A 24,455-nucleotide genomic window follows, 5' to 3' on the forward strand; every position below is an offset into this window, starting at 1 on the left:
GAGGGGGCACAAGGCAGTCACTGCCTGCAGGCGCCCCCAGTGGAGCCCAGCACTCCTCTCCTATGGTTGGAGGAACCAACCATAGAGGCTGTTTTTAAGAATAAATAAATTATTTATGCTTTTCAGATTTATACATTTCATCAAATTTACAATCATCTTAACATTTCAAAACTTGACTTTCTTCCCTCTCTTTCCACAGTTCCTTAAATTTATTTTTCATATCTTCTGTGTTACAGGAAAAATCCGAGTTCTCCCTTGGACAAAACAAAGACACCAACCAGGATAACTTGGAGCAAAACAGCAGCCTGTAGGCTTGGCCTTTATTGAACTGTTGCAACAGGGTATTCCCCTCACGTGCAGGAGAGAGGAAAGACCCAGAAGAATAGTGTGCAAGGTCTTATAAAAACTTTTGAAATTCCCCTCCTCTAGATCAAGCCCACCCCCAGAAACATCATGCATACATTACAGAAAGGAGGGGCTGAGGGAGGCATACATTACAGAAAGGAGGGGCTGAGGGAGGCATACATTACAGAAAGGAGGGGCTGAGGGAGGAGTTGTGGTGGTAACATGAGTGTCTTGTCACCTGGCTGGTTCCTCCTTTCCCCCTCCCCATGAGTACTTTCCAGAGGACAAAGGGCAGTTTGCAGTTTCCTGCCCCCTGAGGGAAGATCTGATCAGTGTCCTTTGTTTCAGTCCATGTTGAATCCACTCCCATATTCAAGTTCTTTGTGATCTTGATTGTCTTCTGTCTGGGATCATCAGGGTTGGCATGGGCAGGGCTCCTGTTTATATGCTGAGACAGTGAAGGGATTATGGCTGACCAGGACTAAGTCACCCCCCTTTGTTAGTTCTTGTCATATGGAGTAAAATAAAAATGGAACAGTGCAAATCCAATGTATGGTTGATTTTCTATGAATTTATAACAGAAATGTGTGTGTGTGTGTGTGTGTGTGTGTGTGTGTGTGAAGTTTATACAAACAGAATGATTGGGGTGGGGGGTTCCTGCTACACTGCATATCCTAATCTACTTAAATTGCTCGTTCATTCATCCACTTTACAAATATACACCTATAATACTGCAGGTTATTACAATAATCCTACGAATGTTCTTATCTGTTTACAGTGTGAGGAGAACCTGAGCTTACAGGGTTAAACAGCTCAGTGTATGCGTCCTGCCTTCTGTGGGGCGGAGGGATGGGATCCTGCGTCACATCCGTGATCTGTTTTTCTTTGTTCTACTCTGGTTTCGCTTTTGTAGGGAACAGACATGTCTCGCATTCTGTTCGATACTGGGTAATTTACTGCAGCTGTAATAATAAACGCTTTTAGCTTCGGAGAAGCTGTGTGGGCTCTTGATTTATGCACACTAACGGCACGCACAGAAGACAGAAGGCTAAGGGCTTTGATCACTGTGTTTTTACTCTGCTACAGTCAGAAGTCCGGAAAAGCAGACTGCGCAACAAAAGCTTGCAGGACCTTTCCCCCCTGAGGTTATGGACACAGAGTGATGCTGTAAAGGCAAGCAGAGCTTTCATTTCTGTGCTGTGCTGTGTGCTGAAGAGCTACAGAGAAGTCCAGCTCTGGGATCCTGCCTGGTGCTGAGAGTAGAGGCAGTAGAGCTTGCAGGCTGAAGCTGTTGGAAAGCTGTGTGCTGCAAGCTGGAGGCCTCTCCTCGGAGGACAGCTGACACGCGTGAGTACTGAGCCCCGGGGGAGGAGATGGCAGAACTTCAAGGGACTTTCAACGTCCTGTTTGAAAGGCTCAACAGCCAGAATTGGGAGGTCTGGTCAAGAAGAGCAAGGGGATAGTGTTTGGCCACAGGGCTCTGGAGCTGCACTCAGAGGCAACCAACTCCACCCTTCCAGGCTGCTGCTGGAGCTGCTGCAGCAGACGTGAAGGGTGCTCTGAAGAGAGAGCAGCAGGTGCTGTGTATGCTGAGAGCTAGAGTAGACGCTTTGAGGGTCTCAAGATGGCTCAGGCTGCTTGGCAGGCGCTGGAGAGTGTTTGTGTAACCACAGTGGGAGCCAAGGACCAAGCAGGAGCCAAGGGCCATGAGGGAGTTGAGGGCCAAGTGGGAGCTGAAGGCCACGTTCCTGAAACCACAGCTGGGAGCTGCTGCTTTGTCTCTGGGAAACCACGTGATGAAGAGGCCCGGAGACAGAGAGCTGGGGTTTGAGCTTTAGGCCCAGGCTGTGCACCCAAAGGTGGGGGTGCAGGGAACGCAGGAAGGAGTGGAGGGGATACTGTGCGGGCATTTGCTTCGAGATGCTGCTACAGATGTGGGTCCCCCTCCCATCTCGTGAGAGACGGCCCTGTAGAGGCTCTGGAAGGACCCAACGTCATCTCCTGTAGCAACCAACAGATAAGACCCAGCACATCAGCAAAACATGGGAAGCAGAAAACAAAGGGAACTGGCAGGGATGGCTCTGAACAAAGGCACCTAGCAGCTTCCATGGCAACAGTAAAGGGGTGTGAACAGGATGCTGTGCTGACCTTTGTAATCGATTCTGGTGCCTCCCACCACCTCGTGCCATCTAGTGGTCTTTTGCGGAACTGCACATCTGGGAAAACTTTGTCTTGCAGATGGAACCAAACGTCCTCTGACACAATCTGGATCACTGCTCTGCTCTTTCTTACAGGAGTCGATAGAGGCGTTTGTCGTCCCCGGATTGTCCTGCTGTCTGCAATCTGTTGCCGCTCTTCTTGCTGATGGTTACAGCAAGAGAATAACGTGTTTTGAGAATAACATGTTTTATTTCCAGGGATGGGCAACAACTGCTCAGTGTGGAATGTAAAGATAGGCTGTTTGTGCTAGAAGCTTCTCTTGCAGGTCCAGGTACCACTGAGGCAGCTCAAGCGCAACGTGCCAACGTTCCAGTCCATGATGCATGCCATCATCTTTGGCACCAGAGAATGGGTCACGTGTCCTGGGATTACGTGAAGAAGATCCCAGAGTGCACTGAGGGGTGCAAAATGAAGTCATGTGCTAAATTTCTTGATTACAGGGCTTGTAAGCAGGCAAAGCTGAAAACGTGCTCCTACCCAAGGTCTGAAAGAGTGACCACCAGACCTTTTGAGCTGGTGCATGTAGATTTGTGTGGTCCCATGCTAGTAGCCAGTCTGGGTGGGGCCAAATATGCTCTCACTCTGATAGATGATTTTTCTATAAATGAGTGGCTTTTCACATTGAAACACAAGAGTGAGGCTGTGCCGCTAATCAGAGGAACTGCAATATTCCACACACGTGTGTAACTTTCAGACTGACCGTGGTGGGGAATTCACCATGTCTGCACTGCAAAGTTTCTTCTGCCAGAAGGGAATACATCACAGGTTAACAGTCACCAACAGAATGGCATTGCAGAACGCAGGAACAGAACGCTGCAGGTCTGCAGCGTTGCTGTTTGATACCGGGCTCCCCCAGTGCTTTGGGGGGGGGGCCTGGAAAAATTCTAATTTCATGTTGAACTGGTCATTCAAGTTCTGTTGTAGGGGACACGTCCTATTTCCTGCTGCACAGCAAGAAGCCCAAGGTGTATTTGGCTGCGAGGCTTAGGTCCTTGTGCCAAAGGCCAAGTGCAGAAAGGGTGGCCCTAGGTCCCAAAAGATGGTTTTCTGTGGGTATGAGCCAGGGACCAAGGGGTGGAGATTTGCCTATCCAACAGGCAATCAGTCCAGGATTCTGCTGAGCAACAGGGTTGAATTATGTGAGCAGAATGGGTGGACACGCATACATGGGAATCCTTATGTTCTTTCAGAGTCTGCTTGACTCTGCTGATGAGGAAGAGGTAGAGGTTGAACCTGCTGCTGAGGCACAGAGTCCTGACCCAGAGCAGGTAGAGGGAAGAACTTCTCTGAAAACTGTGAAGCTTGAACAGAGAAGTGCTCCTTACTCACCCACAGATTCAGCTGAGAAGTCTAGACGGTGCAGTAAGTCAGAGGGGGGAGCTCTCTGACGCCAAAGACGTTTTAACTGGCCCTAGTGGGTCAGAGGGGGTACCTGAAACCGGGTTGAGATGTACAGCTTGCAGAAGCTGTGAGTGCCTGGAGGCGGTTGGAGGATGGATGGCGGCTGATGGATTGAAGTTGAATCCTGACAAGACAGAAGTACTGTTTTTGGGGGGCAGGGGGCGGGCTGGTGTGGAGGACTCCCTGGTCCTGAATGGTTCCCTCATTGCGAAAAGCAAAGCTACAGGGAACCAGAAAGAGGGCCTTCTCGGTAGTGGCACCCGCCCTGTGGAACGCCCTTCCATCAGAGGTCAAAGCAATAAACAACTACCTGACATTCAGAAGACATCTTAAGGCAGCCCTGTTCAGGGAAGTTTTTAATGTGTGATATTTTAGTGTATTTTTGGTTTCTGTGGAAGCCGCCCAGAGTGGCTGGGGAAACCCAGCCAGATGGGCGGGGTACAAATAATAAATTATTATTATTATTATTATTATTATTATTATTATTATTAGCCTCCCGACAGGTTTGCAGTCACAACTGTGTGGGTTGGTATGGCACAGTGTGAACCTGAGAGTTTTGAGGATGTTCAGAAACTGCCTCAGGAAGAAGCCAGGAAATGGCATGAGGCAATGCAGAAGGAGATGAGCTCAATGGAGTCTATTTGTGTATTCTCTCTCACGACGTTGCCAGTGGGCAAACAGGCCGTGAGCAGCCACTGGGTTTACCATCTTAAACCCACAGCAACTGGAGAACCACAGTACAAGGCTAGGCTAGTAGCCAGAGGGTTCACACAGCAGAAGGGACTGCATTTTACTGAGGTATATGCTCCTACTTCCAGAAGTAAAACTCTGTGCATGCTCTTAGCCATTGCTGCACAAAGAGGTTTGCAGGTGCATCACTTTGATGTGGATGTGGCCTATTTGAACTCAGACCTCCAGGAGGATCTGTACATGTTTCCTCCTCCAGGGATTAAGGGCAATGGGCCAAATACTGTATGGAAGCCTCACAAGTCCATTTATGGCTTAAAGCAATTGGCCAGAAATTGGAACTTGTGCCTGAATGAAGCCTTAGAGAAGCTAGGTTTCAGGAAGAGTCTTGCTGACAGCTGCCTGTACCTTAAAGGGACAGGAGAGTCACAGGAAATGGTGTTGATCTTTGTCGATGACATCATACACATCTCAGGGGCAAACAAACATATGCCGAAGTTTGCCAAAGAGCTTGGAAAGCGGTTTCAGCTCAAGAACCTAGGTGCAGTAAAGATCTACCTAGGTGCACAGATAGACAGGACTGAAGATGGAAGCTTCTTGCTCAGTCAGAAAGGCAAGACTAGTGGTTGCTTGAGAAGTTCAGAAAGTCTGATTGTGAGGGTTGACACCCATGGAGACAAGCTATGTGAAAGAAAGTCAGCTAGCAGCACGTGTGGAGTTCGAGAATGCTGAGCTCTTTCAGTCAGCTCTGGGCAGCCTGTTGTATCTGTTCCAATGGAGCAGGCTGGACACTGCTTTTGCTACCAATCTCAGTAGGGAAGCTACAAAGCCCAGTGTAAACACCTGGCATGGTATCAAGCGGGTGCTGCATTACCTGCAGGATACCAAGGACTTCAATCTCAAGCTGTCAGCTGCAGGTGAGACTAGGCTCACTTGCTGAGCAGATAACAACTGGGCGAATCTGGATAACAGGAATTCCGTATCTGGGATGGTAATAAAGTTTGGGGAATCTCTCGTTGTGTGGAAGTCCCTGAAGCAAAATCTCATTGCACTGTCCTCTACTGAGGCTGAGTTAAGCACACTGTCGGAGTTGTGCAGGGAACTGGTGTTCCATAGATGCCTGGTGCAAGAGATCTATGGGAATTGTTGCCTGCCCATCAGTGTTTAGGAGGACAATCCACCCTGTCTGAGGTTGGCAGAATCTGGGCAGTTTAAGGCCAGAACCAAGCATATAGACATACGTTTCCAGAATGTGTGTCAAAGTGTCCTGTCAGGTTTGGTGCGGATGAAGTACTGTACAAGCCATGACAACCTGGCAGATGGGTTAACAAAACCTTTGAGCTTCCAGAGTCATGGTGAGTTCTATGGAGGTTTGAAGTTGGGGTAAGTGGTGATACTTACTGGCCCCCAGTAGCGCAGGACGAGAGGGGGTGTGAGGAGAACCTGAGCTTTCAGGGTTAAACAGCTCAGTGTATGCATCCTGCCTTCTGTGGGGTAGAGGGATCCTGCGTCACATCCGGGATCTGTTTTTCTTTGTTCTATTCTGGTTTCGCTTTTGTAGGGAACGGACATGTCTCACATTCTGTTCGATACTGGATAAGTTACTGCTGCTGTAATAATAAATGCTTTTAGCTTAGGAGAAGCTGCATGGGCTCTTGATTTATGCACACTAACGGCACATACAGAAGACAGAAGGCTAAGGGCTTTAACTGCTGTGTTTTTACTCTGCTACGCTCAGAAGTCTGGAAAAGCAGACTGCACAACGGAAGCTTGCGGGACCTTTCCCCCCTGAGCAATAAATCTCAGATACAGTTTATCTGTAAATATTCAATAAACCATTTCCATTCTTTTATTAAAAAAAATTGTTATATTGATTTCTTATTTTTCTGGTAAGTTTCACCATTTCTGCATGTTCCAATAGTTTTTGTATCCATTCTTCTTTGCATTTTGGGGCAAGTAAAATTCTATACAGTTTCTATACGGAAAGAGAGGTGGAATAAGGGCTTGGGAATGCTGACACAAAGTCAGCTGCAATTTAAAGCAACAGTAGGAAATGTAAGAGAATGGGCTGCTGGGGAGAGAGAGAGAGAAAGAGAGAGAGAGAGAGAGAGAGAGACCCTGCGGCAGCAATCCAGCTGCTGACAGCGGGCTGGAGATCACAGGAAGTCACAGCAGCAGCGTGCAGGTCTTGGGATCAGTGCCACTGGAGCTGGGAGCGATCCAGGAGCGCTGCTTCTCCATCATGGACTAGCATGGTGAAGCAGGCAGGAGCGGGAGCTGGAGAAGCCGCCCCTTCACCCCCAAATAACACCTTTGGCGAAATAATCCGAGCACAGGTGGCATGCCCCAAAGAGGAAAGGGGCATAAAAGGGAGGAATGAACATGAGCATCGGGGTGCCAAGCGCAGCATGCTCCTGCCATGTTTTCCAGGGCACATTGAATGAAAACTGGAGACATTTTGGGGACACAAGTTTGGACTTGAAATCCCGCCTTTCACTCCCCTTAAGGAGGCTCAAAGCAGCTAATAATCTCCTTTCCCTTCCTCCCCCACAACAAACACTCTTGAGGTGAGTGAGGCTGAGAGACTCCAGAGAAGTGTGACTGGCCCAAGGTCACCCAGCAGCTGCATGTGGAGGAGCGGGGAAGTCAACCCGGTTCACCAGACTACAAATCCATTGCTTTTATTAATGGCTGTTTTCACACACAAAATCAGTGTGATACCTTGGTTTACGAACTTAATCTGTTCAGGAAGTCCATTCTTAAACCAAGGCGTTCTTAAACCAAGGCATGCTTTCCCATAGAAAGTAATGGAAAATGAATTAATCCATTGCAGACAATGAAAAACAACCACTAAAACAGCAATTTAAAATGATTTTTACTATATAACAAGACCACTGATGCATAAAAGGAAGGCAATAATCAATGTACTGTACAATAAAATAAATAAGACAGTATTGTAGATGATAAAACCCAAAATTAATATTTTTTTCTTACATGCACTGATGATAGTAATTGTTTGTATGGGGGGCTTTTATGCATTTCTGCAGTCACACAATCAACCAGCAGCTGAACTGTGTTCCACACAGTCACAAAAATGAAGTAACAAGCCACAGTCAAAAGTCAGTATCATAAAACAAAGTACAATTCACAGTAAAAAATAATAAAGAAAAAGCCACACAAACAAAAAAATAGCAAAGACAAAAGCTCCAAATATCACCTCTGTGTTGTGTGGCTGCTCCGAACTCAACGGCCGACAGACTCAACAGGAAGCCTCTGATTAGCAGCGGGGGACTCAATTTACAAACGGAACACACTCAACAGGAAGCAGAACATGTTGTGTTTCCAAGGCCAAGTTCACCAACCCAAACACCTACTTATGGGTTTGCAGCATTCTTATTCCAAGTTGTTCATAAACTAAGCTGTTCTTAAACCAAGGTACCATTGGAGTTGGCACTGTGAATATGATTAACCCACATATTGTAAAAAATATCCATTGTCCTGATTCAGTCCACAAGTGACAGCACTGAATCTCTTGGTTCATTGTCACGCTAGTCTGCCTTTGAGGTTCATTTGTTCCAGAGAAGTAAACAAAATAAAGTGAATGTGTTTCCACTCTGCCCCATCCAAAAACCCCTCAAATTATGTCGAGGGTCAACTCCAGCATTCTAGAATTCTGTGTAAAAGAATGAACATCGAGTGAATGTTCACTAAGTTTCTCACGTTGATTGAAGCTCTTTCCACACTCCAAGCATTTAGTGTTTCACCCCTGTGTATGTTTATGTAAAGTAAGGTGTATCCTCTGACGGAAACTCTTTCCACACTCCATGCATTTAAATGGTTTCTCCCCTGTGTGGGTTCGATGATGAATATTAAGGGAGGAACATTCGCTGAAGCTCTTTCCACACTCCATACATTTAAAGGGTTTCTCCCCTGTATGAGTTCGTTGATGTGAATTAAGCTGATTCTTCCAACTGAAGCTCTTTCCACACTCCATACATTTAAAGGGTTTCTCCCCTGTGTGAGTACGTTCATGTAAAGTAAGCTGTGCACTCTGATGGAAACTCTTTCCACACACCATACATTTAAATGGTTTAACCCCTGTGTGAGTTTGCTGATGTTTACAAAGTTTATCACGTCGACTGTAGCTCTTTCCACACTCCAAGCATTTAAACTCTTTCACCCCTGTGTGAATACGTTTATGTGTGTTAAGGTGTGCACTCTGACCAAAGCTCTTTCCACACTCCATACATTTAAATGGTTTAACCCCTGTGTGAGTTCTCTGATGTTCACTAAGTTTATCACGTCGACTGAAGCTCTTTCCACATTCCAAGCATTTAAACTCTTTCACCCCTGTGTGAGTATGTTTATGTATGTTAAGGTGTGCACTCTGACGGAAACTCTTTCCACACTCCATACATTTAAATGGTTTAACCCCTGTGTGGGTTTGCTGATGTGTACGAAGGTTGGCACTCTGACCAAAGCTCTTTCCACACTCCATACATTTAAATGGTTTAACCCCTGTGTGAGTTCGTTGATGTACTGCATGTGTTTGACTATCAGTGGAAGTCTTTCCACATTCCAGACATTTAAATGGTTTCTCCCCCGTGTGAGTTCGCCGATGTGAAGTGAGGTGTGTCCTTCGGCTGAACCACTTTCCACACTCTAGACATTCAAATGGTTTCTCCCCTGTGTGAGTCAGTTGATGTACTCGAAGTTTACCAATATGACGGAAGCTCTTTCCACACTCCATACATGTGAATGGCTTTTCCCCTGTGTGAATTAGTTGATGTTTTCTAAGTGTTCCCCTGTCATTGAAGCTCTTTTTACACTCCATACATTCAAATGGTTTCTCCCCTGTGTGGGTGTAATGATGTAAAGCAAGGCTTGAACTATAACTGAAACTCTTTCCACACTCCATACATTTAAATGGTTTCTCCCCTGTGTGACTTCGATGATGCATATGAAGGGACCAACTTTCACTGAAGCTCTTTCCACACTCCATACATTTAAATGGTTTCTCTCCTGTGTGAGTCCGTTGATGTCTTGTAAGTTTTCCACTCGCATTGAAGCACTTCCCACACTCCACACATTCATATTGTTTTTCCCCTGTATGAATTCGCTGATGTTGTTTAAGAGTGGCATTACTACTATAACTCTTTCTACACTCATTACATTGAAATGGTTTTTCCCCTGTGTGAGTTCGTTGATGGTTTGTAAGGTTTCCACCATCAATAAAGCTCATTCCACATTCTGCAGAGTTCTGTCGATTCTCTGCACCACCTGCTTTGGAGGAAAAGGGAGAAATGATATTAGGGTTTCAAGGAACATCTTTGTATGAAGGGTGATATATAAATTACATACATAATTATAATTGTCTAGAAAAAAATAAAAGTGGTAGAAGTGTTTCAAAAAAATAAACAATCTGTAATTACTAAAAGCATTTCCCCAACACCCTTTACCCATATTTCTGTATTAGTTTAGGTAATCATCATCATTTAATCATGTAGTGGGGGGGGACATGTAAAATCAAAACGCTGTGAGAGGAAAAAGGTTTCTGGCTCCTCTATGAAAGCAGATTCCAGAAACAAAGAGGAGCATGGGAAAAGGCCTCTCTGCCTCCTTCTTCCTGCCTTTTCTCTCCTCTCCATCTTTTCCCCTTGCCAATGTATTTCCCCCCTCCTGTCTCCATCCATCCCTGCCCTTTCCCCCTGCAACTCACCAGATCTCTCTGAGGGCCCTGGGAGGGAATGCTCAACAGTTTTGGAGTGGGATGCAGGAGGCAGCCTGACCAAGTCAACCGTCCATCTTCCTTTCATCCTCGCTAGGTTTGCAGAATCAGACTCTTTCATCCTTCCTGAGGAGCTCCCAAGCGAAAACGAGCTGCAGGTTCCTGAGGGAAGAAGAAACAAAGGGAGCCTCACATTTAGCTGTTGAAGGGTAAGTCTTTCACTGTTTCCATGGTGAAAGAGGGTGCCTTCCTCCTGAAACCCACCAAGCAAGAAAAATAGGTCCTGCTCCAGTGTGGAATAAATGAATAAAAATGAATCCTTAGCTGAATCAAAGGATTCTCCCTAAACTCCTTTCCTTGTTGAGGGTGCAATTAAGACTAAGAAAGACTAAGAATGTGTTCAAGGCCCATGCTGAACCTGAGAGTGATAGCTTTATACTTTAGAGGTGACTCGAGATAACAAGGACAAATAGCATGTGATAGTTTAAGAACTAGTACGCATGCTCAAACGCTTCATGGATACGCACCCCTAAAGGAGAAATTGCTAATTTGAATGGACATTGGATGCATGTTATTGGTGGGGGTACATATGTGTAGGTAGATTGGGTAGCCTGTAAACTGCAATTTCTTAACCAATAGGAATTGTAGGAGGGATATTCGAATAGTTTTAGGTTATAAAATATGTGTTTTAAGCTTGGAATGAGCACTCCTTTACAGCGTGAGCTAAGGAGTCGCCCGTGGAGTCCTATTACGACAATAAATCTAGTGATGCCTGATCGTGGTGTAGACTCCTTTTTTACACAGAGTTAATTGACACCCTCTGGGTAAAGATTCCTTGGGACATAATTTGTCCAACAATTTTGGTGGATCATGCAGGCAGGTGAACCCAGATTGCCAACCTCACCTAGTGAAGCCCGGACAACACCTTTTAGCACATGACCGGTCCGATGGAGTTCCGTTGCCACTGGGACCTCGGAAGCCCACCGACTTAAGGGGACACCTGTGAGACTCTACACCAGGGGTCAGCAAACATTTCCAGCAGGGGGCCAGTCCATTGTCCCACAGAACTTGGGGGGGGCAGATTATATTTTGAAAAAAATATATGAACAAATTCCTAACTCCCACAAATAAATTGACGCCCTCTGGGCAAAGATCCCTGGGACATATTTGTCCAACACCTTGCCAATGTGTTTCCCCCCCTCCTGTCTCCATCCATCCCTGCCCTTTCCCCCTGCAACTCACCAGATCTCTCTGAGGGTCCTGGGAGGGAATGCTCAACAGGTTTGGGGAGGGATGCAGGAGGCAGCCTGACCAAGTCAACCGTCCATCTTCCCCCTTCCATCCTCGCTAGCTTTGCAGGATTAGACTCTTTCAAACTTCCTAGGGAGCTCAGAAGTGAAAACAAGCTGCAGGTTCCTGAGAGGGAAGAAGAAACAAAAGGAGCTTCACAGACCCTGTAAGCATTTTCCTGCCCCAGACATTTAGCTGTTGAAGGGTGAGTCTTTCACTATTTCTGTGGTGAAAGAGGGGTGCTTTCCTCCTGAAACCCACCATGCAAGAAAACCCAGCTGCCTAGATGGCTGGGATAGAAGTAATACTACAGTGGTACCTCGGGTTACATACGCTTCAGGTTACAGACTCCACTAACCCAGAAATATTACCTCTGGGAATAACAGATTTGGATATTCCACCAAAGAGGAAGGGTATCTTTTTATATGCGACGGCGGCAGCAAGAGTTTTGATCGCAGCAAAATGGAAGAGTAATGAAATCCCCTCTATACAAGATTGGATCCAAAAGCTGACAGAATAAGCCAAATTAGATGGTTTATCAGAAAAAATAAATAATAAATCAAAACAGGAATTTGTTTCTAAATGGGAGGTTTTCAAAGAATATCTGAAAAATAAATATACTAGTTTAAATTCAGTTGCAGCATTTGAGGAACTTCAGTAATAGTTGCTAGGTAGATATAAGAACCCCTTCATGGATCACTGCCTTGCCGTGGCGAAGGGGCTTGAAGAACTCAGAGAAGCTATGAACTAAGCCGAGCAGGGCACCCAAGATGAACAGGTCATAGTGGAGAGTTTTGACCAAACGTGATCCACCTGGAGGAGGAACCGGCAAGCCACTCCAGTATCCCTGCCAAGAAAACTCCATGGACAAAGACAACAGGCATATAAAAGATATGACGCTGGAAGATGAGCCCCTCAGGTCGGAAGGCGTCCAACATGCTACTGGGGAAGAGCGGAGCGCAAGTACAAGCAGATCCAGAGCTGATGAAGCGGCTGGGCTAAAGCCGAAAGGACGCTCAGTTGCGGATATGCCTGGAAGCGAAAGGAAAGTCCAATGCTGTAAAGAAAAATATTGCATAGGAACCTGGAATGTAAGAACCATGAACATGGGTAAGTTGGAGGTGGTCAAAAATGAGATGGCAAGAATAAATATTGACATCCTGGGCATCAGTGAACTAAAATGGACGGGAATGGGTGAATTCAGTTCGAATGACCATCATATCTACTACTGTGGGCAAGAAACCCGTAAAAGAAATGGAGTGGCCCTCATAGTCAACAAAAGAGTGGCAAAAGCTGTACTGGGATGCAATCTCAAAAATGATAGAATGATCTCGATACGAATCCAAGGCAGACCTTTTAACATCACAGTAATCCAAGTTTATGCACCAACTACTGGTGCTGAAGAAACTGAAATTGACCAATTCTATGAAGACTTACAACACCTTATAGAAGTGACACCAAAGAAGGATGTTCTTCTCATTATAGGGGATTGGAATGCTAAAGTAGGGAGTCAAGAGATAAAAGGAACAACTGGCAAGTTTGGCCTTGGAGTTCAAAACGAAGCAGGGCAAAGGCTAATAGAGTTCTGCCAAGAGAACAAGCTGGTCATCACAAACACTCTTTTCCAACAACACAAGAGACGACTCTACACATGGACATCACCAGATGGGCAGCATCGAAATCAGATTGATTATATTCTCTGCAGCCAAAGATGGAGAAGCTCTATACAGTCAGCAAAAACAAGACCTGGAGCTGACTGTGGCTCAGATCATCAGCTTCTTATAGCAAAATTCAAGCTTAAACTGAAGAAAGTAGGAAAAACCACTGGGCCGGTAAGATACAATCTAAGTCAAATCCCTTATGAATACACAGTGGAAGTGAGGAACAGGTTTAAGGATTTAGATTTGGTGGACAGAGTGCCTGAAGAACTATGGACGGAGGCTCGTAACATTATACAGGAGGCAGCAACGAAAACCATCCCAATGAAAAGGAAATGCAAGAAAGCAAAGTGGCTGTCCAATGAGGCCTTACAAATAGCGGGGGAGAGAAGGCAAGCAAAATGCAAGGGAGATTGTGAAACATACAGGAAATTGAATGCAGATTTCCAAAGAATAGCAAGGAGAGACAAGAAGACCTTCTTAAACAAGCAATGCAAAGAAATAGAGGAAAGCAATAGAATGGGAAGAACCAGAGATCTGTTCAAGAAAATTGGAGATATGAAAGGAACATTTCGTACAAAGATTTCCATAATAAAGGACAAAAGTGGAAAGGACCTAACAGAAGCAGAAGACATCAAGAAGAGGTGGCAAGAATACACAGAGGAATTATACCAGAAAGAAATGGATGTCTCATATACCCCAGGTAGTGTGGTTGCTGACCTTGAGCCAGACATCCTGGAGAGTGAAGTCAAATGGGCCTTAGAAAGCACTGCAAATAACAAGGCCAGTGGAAGTGATGGTATTCCAGCTGAACTATTTAAAATTTTAAAAGATGATGCTGTTATGGTGCTACACTCAATATGCCAGCAAGTTTGGAAAACTCAGCAGTGGCCAGAAGATTGGAGAAGAATCGAGGAAGAAAAGGACTTTAAAATTGTGACAGCCTTTAGACTGGGAAAATCTGTAAAGAAAGACAAGTCCAGAGACTGCTTAGTTATTCTGAGATCAAGAGAAGAGAGGGATAAGATATTAGGCCTACATTTCAAGAAATCTTTGGAGATAGAAGGCAAAAAGGCTGAAATTTACAGAGATATACCCAAATATCTCTTGGAACTTAGGACTACCTATATAGACTTGACCAAATTGTTGAGACACAACGGAATTCCTTATAGGTGGGAGTTTCCACAAGGACTTTCATTTACTTACAAAGGAAGGAAAATAAAAATTAAATCACCTGAAGACCAGCAGAAGTTCCTATACGACCACGAGGAGGACCTGCAAAAAGGAGCTGCAGCTTCTTGGCCTCCACCAGGGACCACCGGGACCACCTTCAAGAGTCATACCACCTGGATCTGGACCAGCACTACCTCCTCCGGGATCGGAGGGAAACTTAGACACCCCATTGTAGGACCCGTCAATTGAATCAGGATGTCTCTGCAGCTTCTCAGTTGGAACATAAATGGCGGAAATTCCCCGGAAAAAAGAAGAAAAGTTTTTCACATTTTGAAAAAGGAACAATTGGACGTTATCTGCCTACAAGAAACACATGTGACAAGGCTCCACAGAAAAGTGCTAATTAATAAAAGACTAGGCCAAGAATTTATTTCTTCGGATAAAGTTAAGAAAAGAGGAGTGGTGATATATGCAAAGGAGAGCCTGTCACCGAAATTCTTATTTAAAGATGAACATGGCCGAATTTTGGCGATTGAAATACAGACACAAGGAGAAAAATTTTTGATATTAGGAATATATGCTCCAAATGAGGGAAAATCGGAATTTTTCAGGAAGCTGCATGAGACTATGCTGGATTACTTGGACTATAATAACATCATTATGTTGGGTGATATGAATGGGGTTGTGTCTGTAAACATGGATAAGTCACAAAGTGCCAACATATCGAAAGATGGCAGACTACCTAAAACCTTTTTTGAAATGACTGACAATATGGACTTAATCGACATATGGAGGGTTAAGAACCCTCTAGGGAAAGAAGGAACTTTCTTTTCTGAAGCTCATCTGACATGGACACGAATCGACCAAATATGGACAACTAGAGGACTGGCACCTAAGACTAGAAAAGTGGAAATCTGCCCAAAAACCTGCTCCGACCATAATGCTTTGAAAGTGGAATTGAGACTAAATACAACCGGATCCTTTAGATGGAAAATGAATGACACTATATTAAGAGATCAGGAGATTGTTAAGAAGGCCCAAAAAACTTTAAAGGACTATTTTGAGATAAATTTGAATACCACCGTGGAAAAAAGAATAATCTGGGACGCAAGTAAGGCAGTCATGAGAGGGTTTCTAATACAACAAAACACGATTAAGAAAAGGCTCTGGAATGAAAAGAAGGAGAAGATATTGGAGAAAATAAGAGGAGAGAAAAAATTAAGATCTAGGCCTAAGTCGAAGGATGTGCTAAGAGAAGTGAAATTTTTCCAGGCGCAATATTCAAAATTGATAAATCAAGAGGTGGAATGGAAAATTAAACAAATGAAACAAAGATCCTTTGAATCAGCGAATAAGTGTGGGAAACTGCTAGCCTGGCAGTTGAAAAAGAGACAAAAGCTTAATACAGTTACAAATCTAGAGATTGAAGGGAGAATGGTTCAGAAACCTGAGGAAATCAGAAAGTGCTTCCAGAGATATTTCAAAGAACTCTACTCACAAGGGCCGCAAAAAGCTTCCGAGGTGGATCAATTCCTTAAAACTAATGGATTACAAAAAATACCCCAGGAAATGAGAACAAACCTGAATTGCAACATCACACAGCAAGAAATTGAAAGTGCCATTCAGAATCTTCAATTGGGCAAGTCTCCAGGCCCTGATGGTCTAACCTCCAAATATTATAAAGTTTTAAAGGATTATTTGATACAACCCTTGATGGAGGTTTGTAACCAGATTATGGAGGGAAGGAAGGCACCGGAAACGTGGAAAGAAGCTTTCATCACATTGATACCTAAACTAGAAACTGAAAAGACTCAGCTTAAGAATTACCGCCCCATCTCACTCCTAAATGTGGATTACAAAATTTTTGCAGATATTCTGGCAAGTAGATTTAAAAAAGTATTAAATGAAGTGATCCATAAGGACCAGGCTGGCTTTCTCCCTGGTAGGCATTTGTTTGACAACACAAGAAACATTATTGATATTTTGGAACTTCTACAAACAAATCTTAACACTAGAGCGGTCTTAATTTTTATTGATGCAGAGAAGGCCTTTGATAATATTTCTTGGATGTTCATGAAGAAAAATTTGGAAGGGATGGGAGTGGGGCGGGGGTTTGAAAATGGTATAGAAGCAATCTATTCAGAACAAAAAGCTAAATTGATAGTAAACAATGTGGTGACAGAGGAGTTTAAAATTGAAAAAGGGACACGCCAGGGGTGCCCCCTATCCCCCCTATTGTTCATTTCAGTTCTGGAGGTGTTGCTAAACATGATTAGAAAGGACCGGTTGGTCCAAGGAATTGAGGTCGGAGTGAAACAATATAAATTGAAAGCATTCGCAGATGACTTGGTATTAACATTACAGGAACCAGTCTCCAGTACTAGAAGAGTGTTAGAATTAATTTCTGACTTTGGTCGGGTGGCGGGGTTTAAGTTAAATAAGCAAAAAACCAAAGTTTTAGCAAAAAATTTGACAGTCACAGAAACAGATGAGTTCTCTAAAGAAATGGAGCTGAATGTGGTTAAAAAAGTAAAATACCTAGGGGTGTATCTGACCTCTAAAAATTTGAATTTGTTTAAAGATAACTATGAGAAATGCTGGTCAGAAATCAAAAGAGATTTGGAAACATGGTCAAGATTGAAACTTTCCTTGTTAGGCCGAATAGCTGCTGTAAAGATGAATGTATTGCCGAAAATGTTATTTTTGTTTCAGGCCCTACAGATCGTGGACAAGGTGGAATGTTTTGGAAAGTGGCAGAAGGATATTTCTAAGTTTGTTTGGCAGGGCAAAAAGCCCCGAATAAAGTTTAAAATATTAACGGATGCGAAAGAAAGAGGGGGATTTGCCCTGCCAGACTTGAGGTTATATTATGAATCTGCGGCCTTCTGCTGGTTGAAAGATTGGATTTTACTGGAGAACACTGATGTCCTAGATCTGGAAGGGTTTGATAACGCGTTTGGGTGGCATGCATATTTGTGGTATGACAAGGTTAAAGTGCACAAATTGTTTAAAAATCATATTGTCAGAAGAGCAATTTTGATGGTCTGGACAAAATATAGACTTATTGGAGAGTAAGACTCCGAGGTGGCTCTCACCGGTGGAGGCCAAGGCACGTAAGAGACTTAACATGGAGGCCCATTGGCCTAAATATTGGGAAATAATTGAAAAAATTGGAGACAATTGGAGGTTGCTGAGCTTGGAAAAACTGAAAACCAAGGTGCGAGATTGGCTGCACTATGCGCAAATTCAGGAGGTCTTTAAAATAGATAAAAAGGTTGGATTCCAGGTGGAAAAATCGAAACTAGAGACTGAATTGTTAGAGCCAAAAAATAAATTACTTTCGAGAATGTATAACTTGCTGCTTAAGTGGAATACACAGGATGAGACAGTCAAATCCGCCATGATAAAATGGGCGCAGGATGTGGGGCACAACATTATGTTTGTAGACTGGGAAAGGTTATGGAACACCGGTTTGAAATTTACGGCATGCACTGCCTTGAAGGAAAATATTATGAAAATGGTATACCGGTGGTACATGACCCCAGTCAAACTAGCCAAGATATACCATCTGTCTGACAACAAATGTTGGAAATGTAGAGAGGCGGAAGGGACATTCTTTCATCTCTGGTGGACCTGCCCGAAAGTGAAGGCCTTCTGGGAAATGATCCATAATGAACTAAAAAAGGTACTGAGATTTACCTTACCTAAGAAACCAGAGGCCTTCCTTCTGGGCATGGTGGACCAGAGAGTGCTTAAGAAGGACAGAACTTTTTTCATGTATGCTACCACAGCAGCAAGGATCCTGATTGCAAAATATTGGAAGACACAAGATTTACCCACGCTGGAGGAATGGCAATCGCAGTTGATGGACTATATGGAATTGGCTGAAATGACTGGCAGAATCCGAGACTTGGGAGAAGAAACAATTGAGGAGGACTGGAAAAAGTTTAAGGATTATTTGAAAAAACACTATAAGCTGTATGAATGTTAAAAAAAAATGCACCTTTTAGGAAACTCTAGCTTCAGCAAATGTAAGTTAATGAAATGAAAATTAAGACACAAGAATTTAGAGGTAAAATAATGAAACAACTTTATTGTGTTTAATACAAAGCGTACAAGAATTGGGTTACAGTAAAATTGAAATTAGGGAACATGATAAAATGGAAGATACAATAAGTTTTGAAATAAGTTAACAAACTGCTGATGTTTTATATGACAGAGAATGCAGGGTTTGGAGGATGTGGGGAAGTCCTTTAGATTTGATGAAAAAAGAACATGGAAATTTGTCATTCTTCTATTCTATTCTCTTATATCTATCCTTTATTCTTTTTTCTGTATTTCTTAAAATCAATAAAAAATATTTAAAAAATAAATAAATAAAAAGCAAGTTCTATATCAAATGCAAATGCCGCTAAAAAAAAAAAAAAAAGAGAAGAGAAGATCAGTCTACATCCCAATCCCAAAGAAGGGCAGTGCCAAAGAATGCTCCAACTATCGCACAATTGCACTAATTTCTCACGCTAGCAAGGTTATGCTTAAAATTCTACAAGGAAGGCTCAAGCAGTATGTGGACCGAGAACTCCCAGAAGTGCAAGCTGGATTTAGAAGAGGCAGAGGAACCAGAGACCAAATTGCAAACATGCGCTGGATAATGGAGAAAGCTAGAGAGTTCCAGAAAGACATTTACTTCTGCTTCATTGACTATGCAAAAGCCTTTGACTGTGTTGACCATGGCAAACTATGGCAAGTTCTTAAAGAAATGGGAGTGCCTGATCACCTCATCTGTCTCCTGAGAAATCTCTATGTGGGACAAGAAGCTACAGTTAGAACTGGATATGGAACAACTGATTGGTTCAAAATTGGGAAAGGAGTACGACAAGGCTGCATTTTGTCTCCCTGCTTATTTAACTTATATGCAGAATTCATCATGCGAAAGGCTGGGCTGGATGAATCCCTAGCCGGAATTAAGATTGCCGGAAGAAATATCAACAACCTCAGATATGCAGATGACACAACCTTGATGGCAGAAAGTGAGGAGGAATTAAAGAACCTTTTATTTAGGGTGAAAGAGGAGAGTGCAAAATATGGTCTGAAGCTCAACATCAAAAAAACGAAGATCATGGCTACTGGTCCCATCACCTCCTGGCAAATAGAAGGGGAAGAAATGGAGGCAGTGAGAGATTTTACTTTCTTGGGGTCCATGATCACTGCAGATGGTGACAGCAGCCACGAAATTAAAAGATGCCTGCTTCTTGGGAGAAGGGCAATGACAGGTCTAGACAGCATCTTGAGAAGTAGAGACATCACCTTGCCAACAAAGGTTCGTATAGTTAAAGCTATGGTTTTCCCAGTAGTGATGTATGGAAGTGAGAGCTGGACCATAAAGAAGGCTGATCGCCGAAGAATTGATGCTTTTGAATTATGGTGCTGGAGGAGACTCTTGAGAGTCCCATGGACTGCAAGAAGATCAAACCTCTCCATTCTGAAGGAAATCAGCCCTGAGTGCTCACTGGAAGGACAGATTGTGAAGCTGAGGCTCCAGTACTTTGGCCACCTCATGAGAAGAGAAAACTCCCTGGAGAAGACCCTGATGTTGGGAAAGATGGAGGGCACAAGGAGAAGGGGGCGACAGAGGACGAGATGGTTGGATAGTGTTTTCGAGGTTAGCATGCGTGAGTCTGACCTAGCTGCGGGGGGCAGTGGAGGACAGGAGTGCCTGGCGTTCTCTGGTCCATGGGGTCACGAAGAGTCGGACACGACTAAACGACTAAACAACAACAGATATAAGAAATTAGATTTATTGAGAATAAGTTTAATTATGAAAAAAATGAGTATTGGCAATAAGTAATATGAACTTGAAATATGGAATAGACGGGAGGTTGGGTCTTTAGTGTTAAGACCAATAGATGTTTTATTGTTTGCTAAGAAAATTTTGTGTCTATGGTTATTTTTGTAATTTGTGTGTACTTTGGTATTTGTGTTTCTGTTGTTGTTTTTCTTGTTGTATAAATAAAATAAAATGGAACTAAAAAAAAAAAAAGAAATATTACCTCGGGTTAAGAACTTTGCTTCAGGGTGAGAACAGAAATCGTGCTCCGGCGGCCCGGCAGTAGCAGGAGGCCCCATTAGCTAAAGTGGAGCTTCAGGTTAAGAACAGTTTCAGATTAAGAATGGACCTCCAGAACGAATTAAGTTCTTAAGCTGAGGTACCACTGTATTGTTATTGTTGTGATGATGACGGTGACCTGAAAGAGGATCCTCTTGAGAAAACTAAGAGGACAAGAGAATGGGGGGAAATTAAAATTTACGTAGGAGACCATTGTAAATAGATGAAAACATTAGCAGGATTTTAACCACACTGGTGAGGTATTAAAGATCACGGACCATTCAGATGGATGGGAAAATATGGCCAACAGACTGATATGGAGTTGTAGATGGTAATATTAGGACCCACAGAGGGGATGAGGGGGGGAATCACGAGGTGCAGAGTAAAACTCTGTTTATGGATTTGTAATTTATTTTGTTATAAATGTATTAGTTACTTTAAAAAAACAATTTTTAAAAAAGAACCTTTCCCAAGAAGGGGAGATTAGAAACTAGCCAGAAGCAAAGGGGGCCTCAGAGACCCTGCAAGCATTTTCCTGCCCCAGAGGTTTAGCTGTTGAAGGGTAAGTCTCCCTGTGTGTGGAGGTACCACACACAGTCTCCATGGTGAAAGAGGGGTGCCTTCCTCTTGAAACCCACCATGCAAGAAAACCCAGCCGCCTTGAATGGCTGGGGAAACCCAGCCAGATGGGTGGGATTTATATATAATAACATCATCATCATCATCATCATCATCATCATGACTAGTCATGCCTTTTGCAGCTACTTTTATCTGTTAGATGGGAGCTTTGGAATTGCAGCCTCCCTGGCCACAAGCTCCCAGTGACCTCAATAAAAAAACTACCACAATAATAAACAATTATTATTTTTCCCCGCCCATCTGGCAGGGCTTCCCCAGCCACTCTGCTGGGTGCCAGTTCTTCCCCCAACTCTCTTCCTCCAGCCCGGCTTCCCTTCCGCTGTAGCCCCCCCCCCCCCCCCAGACCATGTGCCCTAGAAGAGACTATGGCCAGGACACAAAGAAAGACGAAAAATAATGCAGGCATTTTTATAAAATTCCACAGAGGGGCATTAGGCTGCAATAGATTGTAATGGGTTGCTTTGAACTCAATTCAGCACCTAATAATAATAATAATAATGAATCCCGCAAGCCCCCCCCCACCGCCCTGCGCATCTTTTGCCAGAACAAAGGCAGCAACCCTAAGCAATTCTGACCCACCTTGACCGAAGGGCGGACTCGGTGTAAGGCAGCGCCCCACGTTTGGATCCCCCAGAAGATCCGGCTTCCCCATTGGGAGGGGGGGCAGGAATCCAGCTTCCAGGGAAGAAAGGCTGGGGGGGGGGGGAATAAGACGCCCCTCGCCTGTGCCGGGATGTGACTTCAAGGAGATTCCTGAGCAGGAGCAAGAAGGCTGGGCGTCCCTCCCAGAGATCCTTCCCTTCCCCCCTCAGCCCCCCAACTCCCTCGTCTTCGGGTCCCCCACCCACGAAATCTCCCCCCTGGCACGACTCACCCCTCGCCCTGCGCGCCGCATCTCTTCCTCTGCATCAGGAGGGACCACCCAAGACGAAAGGGGAGGGGAGGGGAGGTGGGGGGAAGGGGGAGGGTCTGTTCCCAGGCCTCTCTAGGCAGCCGGGCTCTCTCTATTCCCTTCCCCCTCCCTCTCCTCCCCAAATAGCCCCGCCAGTTGCGTTTTTCGGGTCAAGGCAGGGGGAGGGATCCGGATCCCGCAGAGAAGGGCGCTGGATTTGAGTCTTTGGTGCAAAACCAGCCTGGCTGGAGGATAGGGCCCCTCGTGGGCATCACATATAGCCGTGAAAGTGATGCCCACATATATATATACACACACAGTATATATTATTGCTGTTGTTTAGTTGTTTAGTTGTGTCCGACTCTTCGCGACCGCCTGGACCAGAGCACACCAGGCACTCCTGTCTTCCACTGCCTCCCGCAGTTTGGTCAAACTCATGCTGGTAACCTCGAAAACACTGTCCAACCATCTCGTCCTCTGTCATCCCCCTCTCCTTGTGCCCTCCATCTTTCCCAACATCAGGGTCTTCTCCAGGGAGTCTTCTTGCAGTCCATGGGACCCTCAAGGTTGGATCTTCTTGCAGTCCATGGGACTCTCAAGAGTCTCCTCCAGCACCATAATTCAAAAACATCAATTCTTCAGCGATCAGCCTTCTTAATGGTCCAGCTCTCACTTCCATACATCACTACTGGGAAAACCATAGCTTTAACTATGCGAACCTTTGTTGGCAAGGTGATGTCTCTACTTCTCAAGATGCTGTCTAGGCCTGTCATTGCCCTTCTCCCAAGAAGCAGGCGTCTTTTAATTTCGTGACTGCTGTCACCATCTGCAGTAATCATGGACCCCAAGAAAGTAAAATCTCTCACTGCCTCCATTTCTTCCGCTTCCATTTGCCAGGAGGTGATGGGACCAGTGGCCATGATCTTCGTTTTTTTGATGTTGAGCTTCAGACCATATTTTGCGCTCTCCTCTTTCAGCCTCATTAAAAGGTTCTTTAATTCCTTCTCACCTTCTGCAATCAAGGTTGTGTCATCTGCAATCTTAATTCCGGCTAGGAATTATGTTGGGCGTGTGCATGGCACCAAATGCTCTTGCGGAAAGATGGAGCACCCACAAGATGCCAGCGCTTTGCAAAGGCGTCTCTGGAAGAACTTGGCTAGATCTGTAACCTAAGAGCGCCCCCCCCTCCCCATCCGCCATAGCATCTTTCCTTTCCCCCTCGTTTACCTGCCTGGCTTGGCCTGTCCTTCCTTAGAAAGGCTTGGGTTCATTCTTCCTCTCCCTGACGGGTGCAAATGACTACAGCCTTCTCTCTGCTTTAGCGGGTTTAATATGTTGCACAGGAGCCACCTCCTAGGAGCCCTAGGGGCTTCACCCCCCAATAAAATATTTGAGGCTGCCGGGTCCTTCCCCTCTAGTTGATGGGCACTGCCAGTCAAATGGGGGGGGGGTGTACTGTGTCATGTGATCAATTATGCAGGACGCAGATTACCTGGACACCCTAAATATTTTATTCATTGGCACCCGCAATACATTGCATTATTTTTACAATGGCAATCTGCCTTTCCTACAACAAGCTGCGGGCGATGTACACACTTATATTCCCTGCTCTCCCTCTTCTCCCCACAACCACAATGTGACAGGGGCGTTGCATGGGGGTGATGCTGAGGCTTGGGGATGCTGACACAAAATCAGCTGCAATTTAAAGCAACAGTAGGGAATGTAAGAGAATGGGCTGCTGGGGGGGGAGGGCAGAGAGAGAGAGAGAGAGAGAGAGAGAGAGAGAGAGAGAGAAGCCCTGTGGTGACAATCTGGGTGCTGATGCCACGACGGAGAGCAAAGCAGCAGCAGCAGCAGCACCCAGGTCCTGGGATCAGAGCCATCGGAGCTGGGATCGATCCAGGAGCGCTGCTTCCCCATCATGGACTGGGCATGGTGAAGAAGGCCAAAGCCGGAGGAGGCCACCCCCTCCCCCCAAAAAATAACACCTTAGGCGAAAGAATCCGAGCATGGCTGGCGTGCCCCAAAGAGGAAAAGGGCATAAAGGGGAGGGATGGGCATGAGCATCGGGATGCCAAGCGCAGCGCACTGCTGGCACATTTCCCCGGGGACATTTAATGAAATCCGGGGACATTTTGGGGACAGATCTGCAAATCCGGGGACCGTCCCCGGAAAACGGGGACGTCTGGTAACCCTGATTTGGGTGCCAATCTCCCATATCCTCGTCTGACACTCTCACCACTACACCATCCTGCCTTCCTGAAGTCCTTCTGCATTGGGGTAGCTATAAAAATTTAAGTAGGTAAATAAATACAG

The 24,455-nt window shown here is 44.8% G+C and overlaps 1 protein-coding gene across 1 annotated transcript in view; it reads right to left on the minus strand.

The window, feature by feature from the left end:
• LOC310837393 (uncharacterized protein) overlaps window positions 1–24,455 on the minus strand; it is a 56,200-nt gene that overhangs the window by 11,049 nt on the left and 20,696 nt on the right. The window contains exon 3 of the mRNA XM_083723936.1: window positions 10,373–10,543. Coding sequence (XP_083580062.1) covers window positions 10,373–10,543 — 171 coding nt within the window. The remainder of the gene's footprint in view (window positions 1–10,372; window positions 10,544–24,455) is intronic.

The sequence above is a fragment of the Podarcis gaigeae genome, assembly GCF_964106915.1.
Source record: "Podarcis gaigeae genome assembly, chromosome: 2".
NCBI lineage: Eukaryota > Metazoa > Chordata > Lepidosauria > Squamata > Lacertidae > Podarcis > Podarcis gaigeae.